We start from the raw sequence: 18866 nt of genomic DNA, 5'->3' as shown, positions 1-18866 counted from the left end.
TTAATAGCTTCATAGCTTCCTGATATTCTGTCAGTATGTTCTATTATTTAATTGGGGCTTTACTGATGAATACTTAGATTATTTTCACCAAAGAAAATCACAGTAGTTTTCAAATACCTCTATAGCTAAATCTTGGCACACTTCCCACTTGCTTTGCCTAAAATTGCTGGAAGTTTAACTGCTAGAAGAATATACAAAAATTTCAGGAATTTAATTTATATAAAACGGCATTATTTCTTTAATTATGAAATACATATTGTGTGCAGTCAATTGTTCCTTCTGTCCAAAGACTTTTAGCTCTTGAGCAGTTTCAAAAGCAGGCCTAAATAGTGAATGATAACTGTAAAATACTTGCTTTTACTATTTGAGAGTGACCTGATTCTCTTTGTGTAAATGGAAGTAACTGAAAGTCTTTTCCTTATAGATGAGACTGAACTTTAAAGCATTTTAAGTTTCCTAAAGGAGGAAAAGAACAAAATTGTTTAGGCAGTTTCTTTCCTTCACAAATGAAAAGTGTCAAAGATCTATGCAGTGTTTCTGAATTTTTCATTTCTATTCAACAGTGCTATATTCAGTTTTTCCAAAACAAAGAGGATGGATATACAAACACACCTTTATTTAACTCATTTGCTTAAATTTGAATTTATTTACAAATGGGAAGGTGGCGGTTTTTGAGATCTAAGTTACGGAGTAAGACTTTTGTTTTTTTTTTTTTTAATAACTAATGTATCCTAATGAAACCTATCCCAGTACTCACCCACAATGGATAATCTGTTATTTCATATTCTGTAATATTAGAAAGCTGCTCAAATATATCTAATTTTGAATACTTTATCCTATAAAGCCACTACTATTTAGGAAGCTTTTAAATCCTATTTTCTTCTGTTATCTATATTAGGTAGTGTGAGTTTAATTTTGGTAGTTTTTAGTTCTCATAATAAAAAATATTAGTCAACATTTCTAATTTTGCTCTTTCTCTCATGGAGACTTGGCATTTTGAACATATTTGATTATTTTCTCTTCTACTTTGAAACTGTGATTTGTAGAAATTTATAGAACTATAAAATGTAATTAGTATCTGAATATTTGTATTTAAGTATAATGGATAATTAAAGTACTAAATATTTGCATAAAGTGAGGTTAGTTACATTTTTATACTACATTAAGTAGATTATATAATTCCTCTGCTTTGATAGTTAGAATTACCATAGTAGAGTTTTATGTTTTTGTGGTTTTGAGTTGTTAAGGGTCATTTTTTTGTGCATGCATATTTGTGCTTTCTTTTAAACAAAGTTCCCCTAACTGATTCAACCTCATTTCTTGGTATTTTTTCCCCCCTAGATTTTTATAAAACAGAATTAATATGTAGAAGATTATGCTGCCTCTTCCCTTTTGCTCTTAACTATTTCTTATAAGCAATATCAAACCAACTGTTATTACCAGGCAAGTTTCAGGATGTTTTTTGTGCACATATGCATTCACCAACCTGTTCTTTGCACTGCTTTGAGTTAACCTTTGTTTTCTAGACTTTAGGTTATCTTGCAAGTAATACTTGTTTTTTTCCTTAGGCTTATCCTTTTCATTCCTTTTGCTTTTTCACTCCAGTACCCTTTGTTACTTGAATTAGAGTTACTCACAGCTTTATTTTTTTTCAGAGGTCTCTTAAAAAACTATTTGACTATCTTACTACAGTCTTCTGTCCTATGATATTACCTGTGTAAAGTTTACACCACTTAAGCTTTTTTCTTTCTTTCTATAGGTTTAAAAATGTGTTAATTTGGTTTAAGTGGTCACCTTTAAAAATAATTGCTAGCTTTATTAAGATGAATACAAATGATTAATTCTTTAAATCTCTTTTTGTGAGTATTCATGGAGTTCACAGAATAATTTCTGGTACAGCAGTTTTCAATAAACTTCATGACTAGAGTACACAAAAAGTGAATTTTGTCTTTAAATCAGTATTACCACAGTATTACAAACAGTATTAAAATTTGCAGATTTGACAGATAATCTTATGTATAAATTTCAATTTTGAGCAACCTAGTTTTAAGTAATTCAAGTTGGTAAATTGACTTAAAAGCTTTGAATTTAGCTTTTTATATATTAACTGCTAAGATCATAAGATCATAGGTACACCCATAGGGGAGAAAGTTATAACACAGTAGAAAAAGGCTCAAGTTACAGTAAGTGAATTTCTACATGACATTCAAATATGAAGATTTCTTATTTTTACTACATATAGCAATCTTTAAGGGGTGGTGGTGGCTTTTTTTCTATTCACTGTATGGATTAGGCCAGTGAGGCCTAGGCAGTTTTTTGAGAGTTGTGATGTAGAATATAATGAGTTATCAAAAATTTAGCAAGTATGTTTTTCCTAAAATCTTACTATTCTGTCAGCCTGTTGATCAACTTAGCCTATATGTTTTGGTATAGTTTTTCTTTAGTAGGATGGTTATAGAAACTCCTAGTTTGTTGCTCTATGATAGAATGTTAAACTTTCTAATAATATGGCTGTTTTAAAACTAAACAAATGAAGAGAAAACCCTTAATACTTAAAGTAATTCTAATAGACTTATTTTTATTCTGCTTCATTTTAATATTGTTTTTCTTCTAGTTTACTAGAGAGTAAAATTTTTCCAGGCACAAGTATTTACTTAAAATAAATATAGATTTGTTATTCAGCTCAAATAGCTGAAGTTTCATCTTTAGCAGATGTACAGCAATGTATGTTTTCACTTCTCCATGCTTGTCACTGCTTTCATCTTACCCTAAAAAAAATCAACTCAAAAAATTCTTCAGTGGAATTTGAGTTTTGTTTTTTTGTTTTTTGTTTTTGTTTTTGTTTTTTTTTTTTGCTAATCTTAGTTGTAGACCAATGGAAGAAGGTAATGAGATGTTGAACTATTTGGGTGGGGTGGGGGCCGAGGTGGGATTCTCTGAATGCTTTGTATGTATTATTGGAGACATTGTATTTTGGAATTATATGTATGTATTATATTGGACTAGAATGCCTCTCCATTAGTATAGTTATCCCGTGCATGCAGAAACAGTGTGACAGAAGGTGCATGAATATTTTCATCAATAAAATGGCACTGACCTTTCCAGCTTGCACTCTTATGAGTAGTTCGCATGTAATTCATTCATTTGCTTTTATGATGCTGGCTGAATAATTTTTATGAACATTTTTATAAAGATGCAGTGATCTATTTTGTATAACATTAGTTTTCTAATGTCAGTCCGTTGAATATTAGTCATTGAAAGAATAATAACCCTCAAATTTGTGATTCATAGAAATGAAGTACCATTTAACTGTTAGTATTAACTGTTTAGAAACTTATGAGATGGGCATTTAGAATTTGAGTTGTGAATACCAAAACTGAAACTGCACCTTTAAAGTATTTTGGGTATATGCTGTTATACATTTTTATTATGATTATGTAAAGCTATAACAGTTTACTGCCAACAGCTTGCATTGCCAACTGCTGATTTTTTTTCTTTTAATAATATGCTGCATGTAGATAAAGATGACCTCTCCCCACCTACTGAGGTTTGGGATGTAGACCAGGGACTAATAAGTAAACTGAAGGAACAGTACAAGAAGGAACGAAAGGGGAAGAAAGGGGTGAAGAGTAAGTGCAGATTCTATTATAATTTTTGTATACCAATCTTTGAGAAAAAAAATTCTTCAACTCTTGTTTTTTGTGTGTACCTTTTTTTTTTTTTTTTTTTGGTTTCATAAAGGGGGCAACTAACTCTAAACTTTGTTGTATAATTGAAATTTATTTGATTATAATTTAGATGTGTTATTAATCAAGTGAAAAACCATTTTAAATAATGTTGATAAGGATGAAGGAAAGATTTTAAGGGAGGTTTTTTAATTTTATTTTAAAAGTTTACCAAATTGTAAGGAATATTGGTCTTGGAATTAAAAGTAAAATAAATTTGTTCAAAAGGAAGAAAGCATAAATTTCCTTAGTTTTGATTAAGTAGGGTGTTAGAGCTATAACCATCTACTATCCAGGTTACATTTCTTAGTTTGGGAATACTTAAATATAGTGACTACAAAAGCTCTTTCCATCGTTAGTGAACTTAATCCAACAGCAAACCAGGAGGGCAGCAGAAAAATCTCTCCTGGGTAGTATTTTCTTGATTACTCTGGTGGAAGGCTAGACGAAAGGGTAATCATAGCAGTAAGGTTTGTTTGGTGTCTAGCTGAATAACTTTTTTTCATAATATTTTTCACTATGTTGTATCTGACCAGTGTAGTATAAAAGTATAAATTTAGCTATAGCACTTCTCAGAGATAGGATTCATTTCTGTTTTGTGAATCAAACTTTAAAAACAGCCACATGAAAAGCATCTTCAGACCTTTGAATATTAAATGAAGAAACTTGAAATTTACTTTGGGGAAACTTTATTTTGAACTGGCCATTGGTTGTTGCTAGTCTCACTTTTTTGACTATGTCAAGGACAGAGTGATGGCAAAGGGTAAAACCTTGTAGGCATTCTTTCCATATTTCTTTTTCTGGTGACAGATAAATTAGCTTATAAAATGGCAGGTGTAATGGAAATGGGTGTACTTTTTTTTTTTCAGTAAAACTCATTTTAAATGGTTTAATTTATTGTAGAAGCTAATGAGGGGAATTTAGGGGACTTGTTACACAGTTTTCCTTTATAACATTATACCAATTTGCTATGCATGTGAATGAAAAACTGTTCTCTAAGAAGTTTCAGATTGTACAATGAATTGCTTATTGTATTTAAAAACATTTAGTACTGGGCAGGGGCTGTGTTCAGCTCTAACATCATTTACCTATATAACTCATGCATGTTTAATATAAAAGTAGTTTCGCATGATTGACTATTGAATATAGACATGACAACATTAGAATTTTAGGATTTAGGTCTTTTTAATGAAATGAATTAATTTATTTATCCAGTAATACTAGATTACTTACGTATGTTATTCATGAATTGACTCATTTGCTGAAGATTTATTTAGAAAATGTTAGATAATGTTGCTTTAATTTAAAATACAAATACCACATTCCCCTCCCCCCCAATATGATTAAATCTATACCTTTTTGAGGTTTAGAAAAGAAGATATAAGCCAATTTAAGGTCTTTTTTAGTTGTAGGTTTTAAATGTTTCTAAAAAGTGTTATACTCGCTTGTTTAAGAAATACTAAAGCAAATGAACTGAAACTAAAATTCAAAACCCCTGTAAAATTTTAAATAACTTTTAAGAAATAGAACCTTAGTATGAACAGTTTTGTTATTTGCCTATCTAAATAACTAAATAACGAAAAAACTGACACTTCAAAGAAGACATAATTTCATGTCAATAAGTATTCCTCTGTTTAACATGTTTTCAGGTTTGTTTTTTTTTTTAACCAAACTACCTTGTTTTTAAATATAAGGATTGGAGAGCTTTGTGAGGTGGACAAAAAGGAATTGCTGTTATATAAATTAGGAGCTGAGGCCCACAGAGCCATGCCTGAGGCTCTCATGTCTCAGTACTGTTTCATTATCTAGATATGTACTGTATTATTTAGCCAGATTGTTTTAATTTTGGTTTTATGTCTGTTTTTTGAAAGAGACTTTGTTTATATAACCATAAAAATAATATATTCTTGTTACTCAGTATAAGAAATGTATTATATAGAACCAAAAAGTGAAAAACACCCATGGTCTTAATACTTAGGGATTAATATTTTACATATATCTTTTTTAAGTGTTGTCTTTATATATAAACCTTATTTTTAATTTTTTTAACAAAAATATCCGTTACTTTAAATTCCTTTTTTCTTAATGTTTCACTGTCACCTGAATAAGATATAACTTTGATGGTTACATAGTTTTGCAGTTTGTAGGTTTAACCTGGCCTCCGTTAATTAGACCTTTAGATTGTTTCTACCAATGTCAGTGTCTTTAAGGTTACCTATATATATAAAGATGAGGTTTCCAACAAAATGTCTCAGGAATGAAATGGGACATAATGTGTTTCTTTTCGCACTTGCTTTGTAAATTTAAGTAAAACCCTTTTGCTGTTACATATATCAAATTCACTATGAACATGTTGGCTCTGATTCCCTGATATGAAGACAAAACTTTAAGGACATAAAAAATTGTATTTTTAAGTTGTTGGATCATAACTTCTAATGTCTTAATTTAGGTAAATCATCATATTAATTAGCAAAGATATAGTTTTACATGAAAAGTATAAATCATGAATTTTCTTATTCTTATTAGCTGTCTTTTTTGGGTTTTATTCTGATACTTTAATCAGAATATAGTTTTGTACAAGATAGAATAATTCATAAACTGTAGTCTTTTGATTTCTTTATTCCAAAATGTGAATGAATTATACCCACTGAATCACTTTTCTACAGATTTTTTTCTAGATTCTTGGAAGAAAATTATTTGCTAATTTTATCATATAGATTCAGTAGATGTAATCCAACCTAAATGCCTTTCTTTTTAATGGAAAGAAAAAAGTGGTGAGAGTATCAGCTTTTTAATTTTGTAAAAACTCAACCATGATTTGATTCTTAAATGGAAAGAATTCTGAAATCCAGAGCTAATAAACTGTTGGTTGTCTTCTAATTTGTTTACTTCACTTCTTCCTTCTTTTTTTCCACCTGAGGCAAAAGAAAAATACTTAAATGTGACCTTTGCCTTGGATTGTAGATACAATTCAGTATTAATTTTGTACTAAGTGACATTTATTTAGAAGCTATCCTTTATTAATACTTCTATAAGTAAAGACCATGAAACTAAAGAGACTTGATGCAGTTACTTTGTTCTCAGGCTTCAAAAATGTTGTTTCCTTTTCTTTTTAACTTTATATTTGGACGTAATTTCATACTTAAGGAAAAGTACTATTGCAAGAATAGTACAAAGCATTCCATGTCATTTTCACCCAGGTTCCCTAATTGTCAACATTTGACCACATTTGCTTAATTTATTTCTCTCTCTGTAAATATATACATTTAATATTTTGGACAGTTCAGAAAATGAGTAGGTTGTAGATGTATTGTTCCTTAAATGGTTTAGCAAGTGACTACAGTACAATGATGAAAATCAGGAAATTAAAAAATGTAGTAGTTATCTGACCTATAACTCCGTTTTCTTTTATTCTTAATAATTTCTGAGGGTTCTGTAATTGGGGAAGGGAGTCAAGGGAAGGTTCTATATTTCTTGTTATGTTAAAATTTTGGTCTGGTAGGAATTTTCTAAAAAAGTTTTTGATGGTCTCCATTTTGCTGTATTTTATACCTAAATAAAAACGTGTAAAGCAGTAACAAAAATCCCATCTCAAATGTGAAATCTTTATTTAGAATATGAGGAAAGGAGTTAAAATTTTTTTAAGACTTCCTTTGATTTTTGACTTTTTTGGGTTTTCAACGTGGAAAGTTTAAATTATGGATTGTAATATGTTTTCTTTTGATAGATACTCTTCTGTGGCTTATTGTTACTCCTGTGCTACTTATTACCTTTAATATTGAGGCTTATTAAATTTAGATTGTTAAATATCTTCAGATGATTTATAAGCTTTTCCCATTTCAAAGATTCACATTCTGAGAATATATATGTTTACAGTTCTAATTCTTAGTGAATGAACTCATCTTAGTTTTCCTCATAATTGTCATTTGTCCTAATTTTTCTGTCTTCCCCATGTATAGAAGAATATTGTCATTTCCCTTCTTTACTGGTGTTACTAAAATTGCTGCGCATCCTTTAAGTTGATTGTCAATACATTGGAAAAGGAAAGTCTTTCAACTTTTTCAGTATTTTTAAATAAATTGAAAGTGAGTGTCCCTGGATTGTTTCTATTTTTTTTTATTTTATATTAATGTTTGGCACTTGTTATTCCAGATCCAAGATGACAAACCATCACCAGAAGATGTAATATTTTTGTCAAGTGTGACTTTTGTCCAAATATCTGCATATTGGACATTCTGACATTTAAGGAAAAATTATCTTTTTTTAGCAATAACTTTTAGTAGGCTTTTAAAAACAACTTGGCACACACTGTATAATATCTTGGATATTATTAAGATTTTATTTATTTAATTGAGAGAGCAAGCGAGAGAGAATCACGTGCAAGAGCCTGGTGAGGGGCAGAGGGCGAGAAAGAATTTCAAGCAGACTCTGTGCTGAGTGCTGAGCCCCACTCTGGGCTTATTAGCCAATCTCATGACCCTGAGATCGTGACCTGCACTGAAATCAAGAGTCAGATGTTTAACCCACTGAACCACCCAGGCACCCCAAATATCTTTGATATTTAAGCTGCTTCTGTTTAGGAGAGTATAAATTTGAAGAGTCTATGAAACAGTTAAGTATTTTCTCACTTGCATCAAATCAAAGACAAAAAGCAATTGTCTCATAGTAAAGGGATGCAGTTGGTTTTATATTTCATGCTTTACTTTCACAGCTTATGTATGCATGGATGCATATGGGGTTTGAACTCCCCCAACACAGGGCTTGAACTCACGACCCTGAGATCAAGGCATGAGCTGAGAATAAGAGTCTGGCACTTAACTGACTGAACCACTCAGCTGCCCCTGATTTCACTTTTAAAGCAAACAGTTCAGTTCTTCAGCTCATTTTTTTTTCCTCCCCTGAATATTAACTTAGACATTTTGAGAAGGGTCAGAAAGTATTAGATTGATACTCTTTCAATCAGTACACTTTTTAAAACTATAGAATCACTTTGTAGCTGAACTAGTTTTTATTTATTATTATTGTGATGTTATTTTTAAGACGATAGTTTTTGTGTGAACGCTTAATTTAATTAGAACAGTAGTCAGAATGTAGAACACATCTAGCAAGCATGATACAAACTAAATCCTTATTTTAAAATAAACTTATTGAGATCCCTCAGCGGTTTAGCGCCTGCCTTTGGCCCAGGGCATGATCCTGGAGTCCCGGGATTGAGTCCCATGTCAGGCTCCTGGCATAGAGCCTGCTTCTCCCTCTGCCTGGTCTCTGCCTCTCTCTCCCTCTCTATCGCACTCCCCCCCCCCCCGTCTATGTCTATCATGAATAAGTAAATAAATAAATTTTAAATAAATAAATAAACTTATCTTTTCCAGATTGCCTAACAATTGTTTTCGCTTTAGAATATGAAATTTGGAGAAAAAAAAAAAAAGAATGAGGTTTGATTAACAAAGGGAGGACATATATTCAGAGTAGTGAAAAAAAGTTTTTCTTGGAGCTCCTGGGTGGTTTAGTCCATTAAGCATACAACCCTTGATTTTGGCTCCAGTCATGATCTCAGAGTCATGAGACTGGGCCGTGTCAGGCTCTGCACTGAACATGGAGTCTGCTTAGGATTCTCTTCCTGCCTCTCCCCTCACCTCCAAAATAAAATCTTGTTGTTAAATTAGATAAAGTATTTTTTTCTAGAAGTCCAACAATAATTAAGAATCAGATTTTATTTAATAAATGCTTAGTGAGTTTTCATTTAGAGGCTTGAATATTTTGAATATGTGTAATATTCTTTATAGTAATATGCTTACAGTTTTCTTATTACTACTAATTAGGCTTCAGATGTTTTATTTGAAATTGCATTTTATTACATTTATATTAAATAAACACTAAATAGAGAATGAAGACATTAAATTTGTAGTTGAAAGATATTCTAAGAACTAGGGGCTACATAAGACTTAAATCTGGTTATGAAATCTGCTTTAATCTTTTTTTTTAAGATTTTATTTATTTATTCATGAGAGAGAGAGAGAGAGAGGCAGGCAAAGAACACAGGCAGAGGGAGAAGCAGGCTCTGCACAGGGAGTCCGATGTGGGACTCTATCCCAGGACTCCAGGATCACGTCCTGGGCCAAAGGCAGGAGCTTAACCACTGAGCCACCCAGGGATCCCCTGCTTTAATCTTTTAGTAGCTTTTGAGCAACTAGAATTAAAACAGGATTCTTACATCTTCTACTGAACTTGGCACATCTGTCACACAAAGACTAATGTTTGGCTATAGTGTGAAAAAAAATTTCAGTTACTCCATAATTTGGGATCTTCAGTTTCAACAATAGCTTTCATGTTATTTCCTTTCCTTCCATATTTCTTAGTCTGTGTGTTCAGGGAGATTATGACTTCACATGTGTAATAAAACCTTTTCTTATCTTTATTAGTTTTGGCATTTAGCTATCATGAAATTATCTGTAAGATAATAAAGTCATGTTTTGGTACATACGAGTATAATAAGAATGAGCAGAAAAGGATCAACAAAGGCTTCATAGAGGAGAGCTGGAACTGGTTTGAAGGAATAAGTAGATCTTGATAAGTTGAAGTGCATGCTAAAGATAGAGTGTGTGTGTGTTATAAGGAAACTGCTTTGACTCTAAAATCAGAGAGATTTGTGTTGTGGAGCATTAAAAGATGAGATTGGGTAGGAAAAATAGGATCAGATCATGAAGCACATGCAAGATAAAGTACAAGATTTTAGTTAGCTTTGATCCAGAGAATGTTAAGGGGCCACTTTTTGTTTCTGAATAAGGGGTGATAATTGTGATAATTTTAAGTTAATGTGGCTGTGGTTTTCCAATTTGATTGAAGATAAATGGAGCTGAGAGTTAGGAAAACTAATTAGGAATTTATGGCAGTAATTGATGAGTGAAAGCGTAGATTAGAATAAAGTCTACAGAGTAGATTAATCTGAAGAATAATAAAGGAGAATTTGGCGGGGGTGAGTAGGGAAAATTCTTTTTAAAAACAGTCCCGTCCCCATTTTAAAAATTGAAAAATTAAAAAATATATTTATTTTTTGTTATGGGGGGGTACAGAGGGAGAGGGAGGGAGAGAATGCCAAGCAGACTATCTGATGAGCATGGAGCTAGATGTGGGGTTCAGTCCCACAACCCCGAGATCATGACCTGAGCCAAAATTAAGAGCTGCCTGATCAACCAACAGAGCCTTCAGGTGCCCCTACAGGTTGAAGAGGAATTGCTAAAATGTAGTTGCAGAATTTTAAGAATAGAAGCTAAATCAATGGTGATGATATTTGTAAGTGGGAAAATTACAGAAGAGAGCTATTTTGTAAGGATAACATTTTTCTTTCGTGTCGAATTTAACTGATGGTTAGACAGTTTTTATTTTTTGGACAATTTGTTTGCAGTCACACAGTGTCAGGGAGCAAATCCTCAAATAAATCCCCATGATAATTATTTTAGAAAGTTCAGGCTGTTTGGCATATTTCCTACTTCCACACAGAAATAGAGATACTTAAAGCATTTCTGAGAAGTTCTGTCATTTCTGAAGTTCAAAGTTAAAGAGATCTTAACTGCAGATGCTTTTGAGATTTGTGTATTTTGGCCTGAATTATCCAGGCAACAGCTGAAATCCTGCCTTTAAATTTATGGCCTGTGACAGTGTTGACTTTTTAGACTATTATGAGAATCTCAGAGAACTCATTGGTAAATGAGGCTTTTCAAATTTGAAAAAGTAAAAAAAAAAAGAAAGAAAAAAAAATTGGGATTGCTTTGTTAATGACACATTTGTGTAAATGTGGCAGAAAATATCCACATAAAAATAGGGAAACAAATTGCTCCCTTCTCATATAAAAATCATGTGTACTTGTTACTTTTTAAGATAGTGAATTAAACTGGAAAAAGTTAATGTTTTATTCTTAAACATTAATCTTAAACACCAGAATTTCCTTTTGTTTTAAGGATACTTGTATCTGTGAGCTTACAAAAGTTTGGTTAGTGACAAGACTCAATGTTATACATAGATATAAAACGTAGTGAATATATATTTCTCCACAGAAATTGTGAATATATTAAGTATTTAAATCTTTTAAGATATCTTTGGAGGGGTGGTTTGGAAAATTGAAGATATATTTATCTGAGTTTTTATAATTAGAACTTCTGAAAAATAGCCTGTTTTGTTAGTAAATTAGTTTTAAAGGCTGTTAGCAAGTCAGGTGAATGAACCTCTACTGCTGGCATTAATTTACAGGGGTCAACAGGACAAAACTCTGTGACATCATAGCTATCTGAGAGATGATAAATTGCTCCTCATCCCTTCAGGATTTTTTTTTTTTTTTAAATGAGGTGTGGGAGAAGAGATGAAGGGAGAGAGAGAATTTTAAGCGGGTTCCATATTGTGTGTGGCTCGATCTCACAACCCTGAGATCATAACCTGAGCAAAATCAAGAGTGGATGCTTAGCCAGCTGAGCCACCCAGGCACCCACTCCTTCTAATCAGTCTAGGTCAGCCTCTGCTAAAATGACTGATTATGAAGGTGCAAGGGCAGAGGAAGGTACAAAATTTAGGTACTGTGTTTACTTATACTGCAGAAGACATTAATTACAAAATCATGTCTCCTTAATATTGTAAATTTGCTATTTTAACATGCTAAAGATTAGCCTTTTATCTTTAGAGAGAAGGTTTGGGTAAGCTCTTGATATAATTGTCTTAGGGATTTTGGAATTTGGGGCTTTTATGTCTACATATTTTATTTTTGTTTTTAATGTTAAGTGGAATTGTTTCTACCATAGGTCAATTCAGAGTACCTTTCTGAAATCTAACTTTAGCTTACAGATCTAATAGCAGGAAAACAGTAATTTTAAAAAGGACTTTAGGGGATCCCTGGGTGGCTCAGTGGTTTAGCGCCTGCCTTCGGCACAGGGTGTGATTCTGGAGTCATGGGATCAAGTCCCATGTCGGGCTCCCTGCATGGAGCCTGCTTCTTCCTCTGCCTGTCTCTCTCTCTCTCTCTCTCTCTCTGTGTGTGTCTCTCATGAGTAAGTGAATAAAATCTCAAATAAATAAATAAATAAATAAATAAATAAATAAATAAAGACTTTAGTACATATGGGAAACTATTTAGTCATTGTGTCATACTGCTTGAATTTAGTGGCTGATAATAACTACCACTGAACACTAAATAGACAGCTAGATGCCAGACATTATACTTCGAACCTTACATGTAATTTCTAAAAAATATATGGAACAAAGGCTTAATTATTTTAGAATGAAGGAACAGAATTATTCCTTGACTTGGTTCCCAGTATATACTACTTGATAATTTTCTAATGTACCTAAACTAGAAATGTGTAGGAAATAAAAATACTACTTAGGCATTTTTACCAAAATTGATTTTAGCTGAAGATGTGTAGATATACTTGAATAACTTCTAATTCTAGATCTAGATAATTATAGTTCTAAGTATTGAGACTGAATTCTTACCAAAGGCTTATTATAATATAGGAGTATGTATAAGATAATTCAGTATCTAAGAATTTGATGTATAGACTATTTCATTATTTCTGCTTTTGCTATGTAAGAGAATTTTTCTGATGCCTCAGTTAAGTGTTTTTGAATACTTTCTTTTTAAAGAGTTTTCAAGTAGCACATTTGACAGTTAAGGTTAAATTAACTTTTGCAATTTTCCCTTACAGTCATCTCTGCATGTATTCATCATAATCTGTACCAAAATTTGAAGTAAAAATCACTAAAATAATAAAACCAAGACAAAATATATTAAACATGAAAAACAACAGGAATAGTTAAATAGTCTGTTGATTCCTCTAGATCTCTTTTCCACTATTAATTAACCTATTTTCCTGTTTTACTTTAGGAGGTTTTTTTTCTAAAATTCACATACCAACTCCATTATTTTAGGCATTTAGTAGTGGCTTAGCTTCTTTAGCATTTGGTCTGTTTTACCAAATAATACTTAGAAAGCTTGCTAAAGTTTTTGTAGTTAACATAGATGTAAACTGTAGATTTTACAAATTAAAGCATAGTAGTAGAAACAGAGAGAGCCCCTTTTAAATGCGTTAAACTGTTGACCTATGGAAAAAGCCAGTGAGGGCCCACACTACACAAAAATCAGTTTAGAGCTCTGAGAGTGTTTATGTGTACTTATTTTTTTAAACTTTTTATTTGTTAAAGATATACTTATTTTGTGGGGGAAGAGAGTGTACGAGTGGGGGGAGGAACAAAGGGAAAGCAGATCCCTGCTGAGCATGGAGCCCGACCTGGGCCTCCCTCCCAGGACCCATGAGATCATGACTTGAGCAAAAACCAAGAGTTGGACACTCAACTGCCAGCCACCTAGGCACCCTTGTATGTGTACTTTCTAAAGAAAAAATTTAAGTCAGTGATCTAACTGTTGCTTAATAATGGAAGGAGGAGGAGGCCAATGAACATGAGCTTTATTATACTTTTTAAAGGGTAAATCTTCAGTAAGTGTTTGTTACTTAAAAAGATACAAATTCAGCTTTGACCTAGAGCTAAGAAGGGAACATTAGAGTTCACAATCTCTTATTTCAGGGGCAGTTTCCAACTTTGTTTCTATACATTTTATAAAGAAAAGTCTGTTTTTAACCAAACTATTTTTTTAAAGATTTATGTATTTATTCATGAGACACAAGGAGAGAGAGAGAGGCAGAGGCATAGGCAGAGGGAGAAGCAGGCTTCTCGCAGGGAGCCCAATGTGGGACTCGATCCTGGGATCACGCCCTGAGCCAAAGGCAGATGTTCAACCGCAGAGCCACCCAGGTGTCCTATCAACCAGTATTTTTAATAAAGATTTAAGATATTACCATATCACCATTGACATTAGTGAAATCATCTGTGTTCTTTAGGTTTCATAAAATTGAAGAAGGGTTAGTTTGATATGGGAACTATAAGTTTCCTTAGTTGTGTCCATAAAAAGAAAGAGGAGCATTAGTTACAGAAGTAAAAAAAACAACCTTGCTCTATGATCCCATTTTGTAGACCCTAAGATTTCAAAAAAAAAGAAATGATAATACAGTAATAGCATTCTTGAATTGCTTGATGAAATCTCTTAGGTTTTATCCAATAAAAAATATCATAATTTTCTTTATAAAAAACTACTAATGATTTTTTTTATGTTTATGCAGTCATTTGCTGCAGGTAGTTAATATAAATAAAATTAATTTATGGAATAGAAATTAATTCTCTCTGCAAAAATACAGGGAAAAATAAATTGAATATTTACTGTGATTACTGTATGCCCCAGTGATGGGTGATTATGGAAAGGAGAAATACAGCATAAAATACTTTTTTCACATAGGTATATAATAAATACTGAGTGAGCAGTATAGCTTACTATATATAAATAAGTATATGTATATAGGGAGAGATGGAGAAATGTAGTAATATACTTAATTAGAAATGGTTAAAAGTAGTTAATATTATACAGGCACTTCCCTTCACATGCCCCTAAGTTTAGCAAAAGCTGATCAGAAATATTTCTGCAGGGATCCCTGGGTGGCGCAGCGGTTTGGCGCCTGCCTTTGGCCCAGGGCGCGATCCTGGAGACCCGGGATCGAATCCCACGTCGGGCTCCTGGTGCATGGAGCCTGCTTCTCCCTCTGCCTGTGTCTCTGCCTCTCTCTCTCTCTCTCTCTCTCTCTCTCTCTCTCTCTCTGTGACTATCATAAATTTAAAAAAAAATATTTCTGCAAATCACTATATGATAATGCAAAATAATTTGTTATTGTGTTAAAAGTAATTTATTGGGCTTTTATCAAGATCTGTGTTAATGTGTAATTGTGAGTGGGAGGAATTGTGGCAGTTTGTTCTAACTTGATTTACAAATTATAAGATTAAAAGAAAAATTTGTCCTTGTAGTGGCTAAAAATACTTTGAGAAAATATTACCTAATGAATTTTATGTAATTATTCTTAAACATAACTTTAAACTATTTTACAGTTTTTTTAGCTTCTGGTATTACCAATAACTGCTTACTAGATATTGGTAGGAAGGATCAATTCTATAGATTTAGATTAAATAAACATAATCCTTGAAAGATTAAATCCTACTAGCATATACGTGTATATTTTCTGTCTGATACTCTAGGTTGCTTGCTGACTCACAACTTATTTTAGCAGTGTCATTGAGGACTCTGAGTCAAACTATATAGCTTACTTTGATGAATAATAAAATAAGATATTTTAAATAAAGATGAAGTTTCCTTTTGCAATAGTATACATTTAGGAGAAGTTGACTTGTGTCTTAAATACTTATTTACTTATTTTCAGTAGTATTAGTGATGACTGACACATTTTATTACATCTGTTATGTCTTTTTGTACTATATTAGGTTTATATCATTTTTTTGTAGGAACTTTTCAAAATTAATTAGCTTGAGTTTTTATGTTTCCCTTTTAAATTTGCTCATGAATTTCAAATGTTTTTGGTATGTTGAGTTGTTTTGTATTGCAATGACTTGTGTACTACTTTTATCATCAGATTAAAATTTTGCTTTCAAAGCATATGTGCGATAATACTGAGAATTATTGCTTGTACTATAACTTGCAGCAAAATATATAATAGTATAGTTCTGATTATGGCAGAGTTTGACTTTAATTGGCCAAAGTGAAAAATTTAATTGAAAGTTGTATAGTCAATGTAGAGTAGTTATTTTAGAAGTGTCATGGTAAATAAAAGGCAAGTTAAAATAATAAATCATAGAGCGTGAAAACTGGAAAGCATTTTAAACATTACATGGATTAACCTTTTCCAGGAAGGAAGCTGACATTGTTGGTTGTAGAACTGCCCTTTTCCTAGAACATTGTTGTTATTGGAGTAATCTGAGCAATTTAAGGCTTATTTCAATAAACTGGAAACCATTTACATTGGAATGTTTACATTAATTTTATCAGGGCCTAGAATACCTAGCACTTACAAGCAAATACAATATAGAGCAAAAGGACTTAACCTGTAATATTAAAAAAATACTATAGTTCTAATTGTACCAAAGTGATAAGTGTTTTAAATAGACCAAAGTCTTTTGTGGCTCCCCCCTCCCATGCTGGAATAATATATTTAGTGCATATTTGATTTGTGGAAGATTATGTTGCAGTTTGTAAATAAGCAAATAAACATTTGTTTATTACTACTCAGTAATAGGATTTCTTGAGTTGGAAGAAATAGGAGGGAAGTGGGAAAATAAAAATTAATTATATTAATATTGTAACTGTTAAGTGCTTACATTTCCCCCACAATATTGTCTTGTACTGTATGATTTTTCAGCATTTAAGAAGCGGTTTTGTTCTTTATAGCTGAACCAATAACGTTTCCATCTGGAGGAGGCAAGTCATTTATTATGGGTTCTGATGATGTTTTGTTAAGTGTACTGGGCCTTGGAGACCTTGCAGACTTGACGGTAACAAATGATGCAGACTATAGTTATGATGTAAGTGCAGTTTTATTTTTAATTTTTTAATGATTTAATAGAAGGCTCCTTATTTTTTTTTGGAAACACTTATAAAACAGAATTAATGTCAAGGTGCATGGAAAAGATAAGTTTAAGTGTGTCAATATGTTGATTTGAAGTGACATGTAGTTTTTCTTTTGTAACTACTTTGTGGTGTTTAAATTTTTCTTAGGTATTGTGGTGGATTAGCTAGAAGTTTGGGATGATTGATTACCTTATAATATTGGTTGATAAATATCTATCTTGAGTAGTCAACTCTCAATTATCTACTCAAATTAAGCCATATTTTGATGTCAACAAGAGAAAAATAGGTAACCTGAATCACTTGCCTTCAGGATACTTCTTAAAAATTATGTTTTATTTTTGAACTTTTATTATTTTAAGGGTAATATTAAAGTTAGCTTGCCATTTCCTGAATACTCACTTAGTCCTTCATTTGAGGGATGGGGGAAAGAATGGAGATTGGATGGGAAGAGTAGTGTTTGGAGGCGAAACTAGTCTTGGATTAAATTTTTTATAGACAATGAACACTCAATTGAGAGTTAACTATACTTGTTTAGATTTTGTCTAAATGAATTTACTGTTTTTCAGCAAATTTTCCCCTTTTATAACATTCATTTTTTTCTACGTTTTATACTTATGTTATACCTATATTAGCATGCTTTTTAGAGACATCAGCCTTGGTGGGCTGGATTATTCTCATTAATATTTTCAAAGCATATGAACAACTAAATTCTAGTAGACTTTTGACTACTTTAGAAGTGGTTTCACAGCCTATCTTTACAGATGGAGAAATGAAGGTAAAAAGATTAACCTCTTACCAATATCAGCAATAATAATGAAAATAGGATGACAATATTCTTAAAGTGTCTTTAGTTCAGACTTTTGGAAAGTACCTTAATTTGCTTCCTTTAAAAATTTCACATGCTAATTTACTAAATGACAACTGTATTAATAATGTTCTCTTGGATTTTTGGTAGTCATTTATATAATCTTACTGTTTTCATGTAAAGCATTGCAGCATGGTAGTTTTTGTTGCTCTCATCTAACGTTTAATAGGACCTTTGGGTTTAGCCTGATGATTAGGTAAAACAGTTTAAGGAACTCTTCATTTGATCTAGGTATTTGAAAGCTAATTTGAAGTTATTCTTCTTAGTATCATTTATTAAATGATAAAGATCTGTTATAAAGTTTTTAAGGTACATTAAATTTCCACTGGACATTTTAGCAAAGCAGTTAAATATATATATTTTAAACACACCAAAACACACAAAACTCCACATGCCTATCAGTTTACTACTTTTACCACTAAATATTGCACTCTTTCTTTTTAGTTGCCTGCCAATAAAGATGCCTTTCGAAAGACATGGAACCCCAAGTATACACTACGTAGCCATTTCGATGGAGTACGGGCATTAGCTTTTCATCCTGTAGAACCTGTGCTGGTTACTGCCTCTGAGGACCATACTCTGAAACTTTGGAACTTGCAAAAAACAGTTCCTGCCAAAAAGCAAGTATTTTCATACTAGCCTGTCTTTTTTTCCTTCCAAATTTACTCATAATTATTATTATTTATGGTTCTATTTTTTGCATGCATTCATTTGATCTTACTTAATGATTCTTGAATGTCAGCCAGTGATTTACAGTTATGTAATTACC

The 18866-nt window shown here is 32.0% G+C and overlaps 1 protein-coding gene across 7 annotated transcripts in view; it reads left to right on the top strand.

Annotated features, from left to right (window-relative positions):
• The window catches only part of STRN3 (striatin 3), a 112383-nt gene that overhangs the window by 76457 nt on the left and 17060 nt on the right, over positions 1-18866 (top strand). For 5 of the 7 annotated variants that reach the window (XR_004818281.2, XM_049113606.1, XM_025443885.3 and 2 more), the window contains 3 exons: positions 3519-3629; positions 17053-17186; positions 18542-18717. Coding sequence is in view for 6 of the 7 variants with exons in the window: in XM_049113606.1 (XP_048969563.1) it covers positions 3519-3629; positions 17053-17186; positions 18542-18717 (421 nt within the window). In the remaining variant the exon portion in view is untranslated. The remainder of the gene's footprint in view (positions 1-3518; positions 3630-17052; positions 17187-18541; positions 18718-18866) is intronic. The other 2 variants (XM_025443887.3, XM_025443886.3) reach the window with 1 other exon arrangement.

Source organism: Canis lupus, chromosome 8 (assembly GCF_003254725.2).
Source record: "Canis lupus dingo isolate Sandy chromosome 8, ASM325472v2, whole genome shotgun sequence".
NCBI classification, from domain to species: domain Eukaryota; kingdom Metazoa; phylum Chordata; class Mammalia; order Carnivora; family Canidae; genus Canis; species Canis lupus.
Note: the sequence above shows the minus strand (reverse complement) of the source record. Positions and strands in the feature narration are given on the sequence as shown.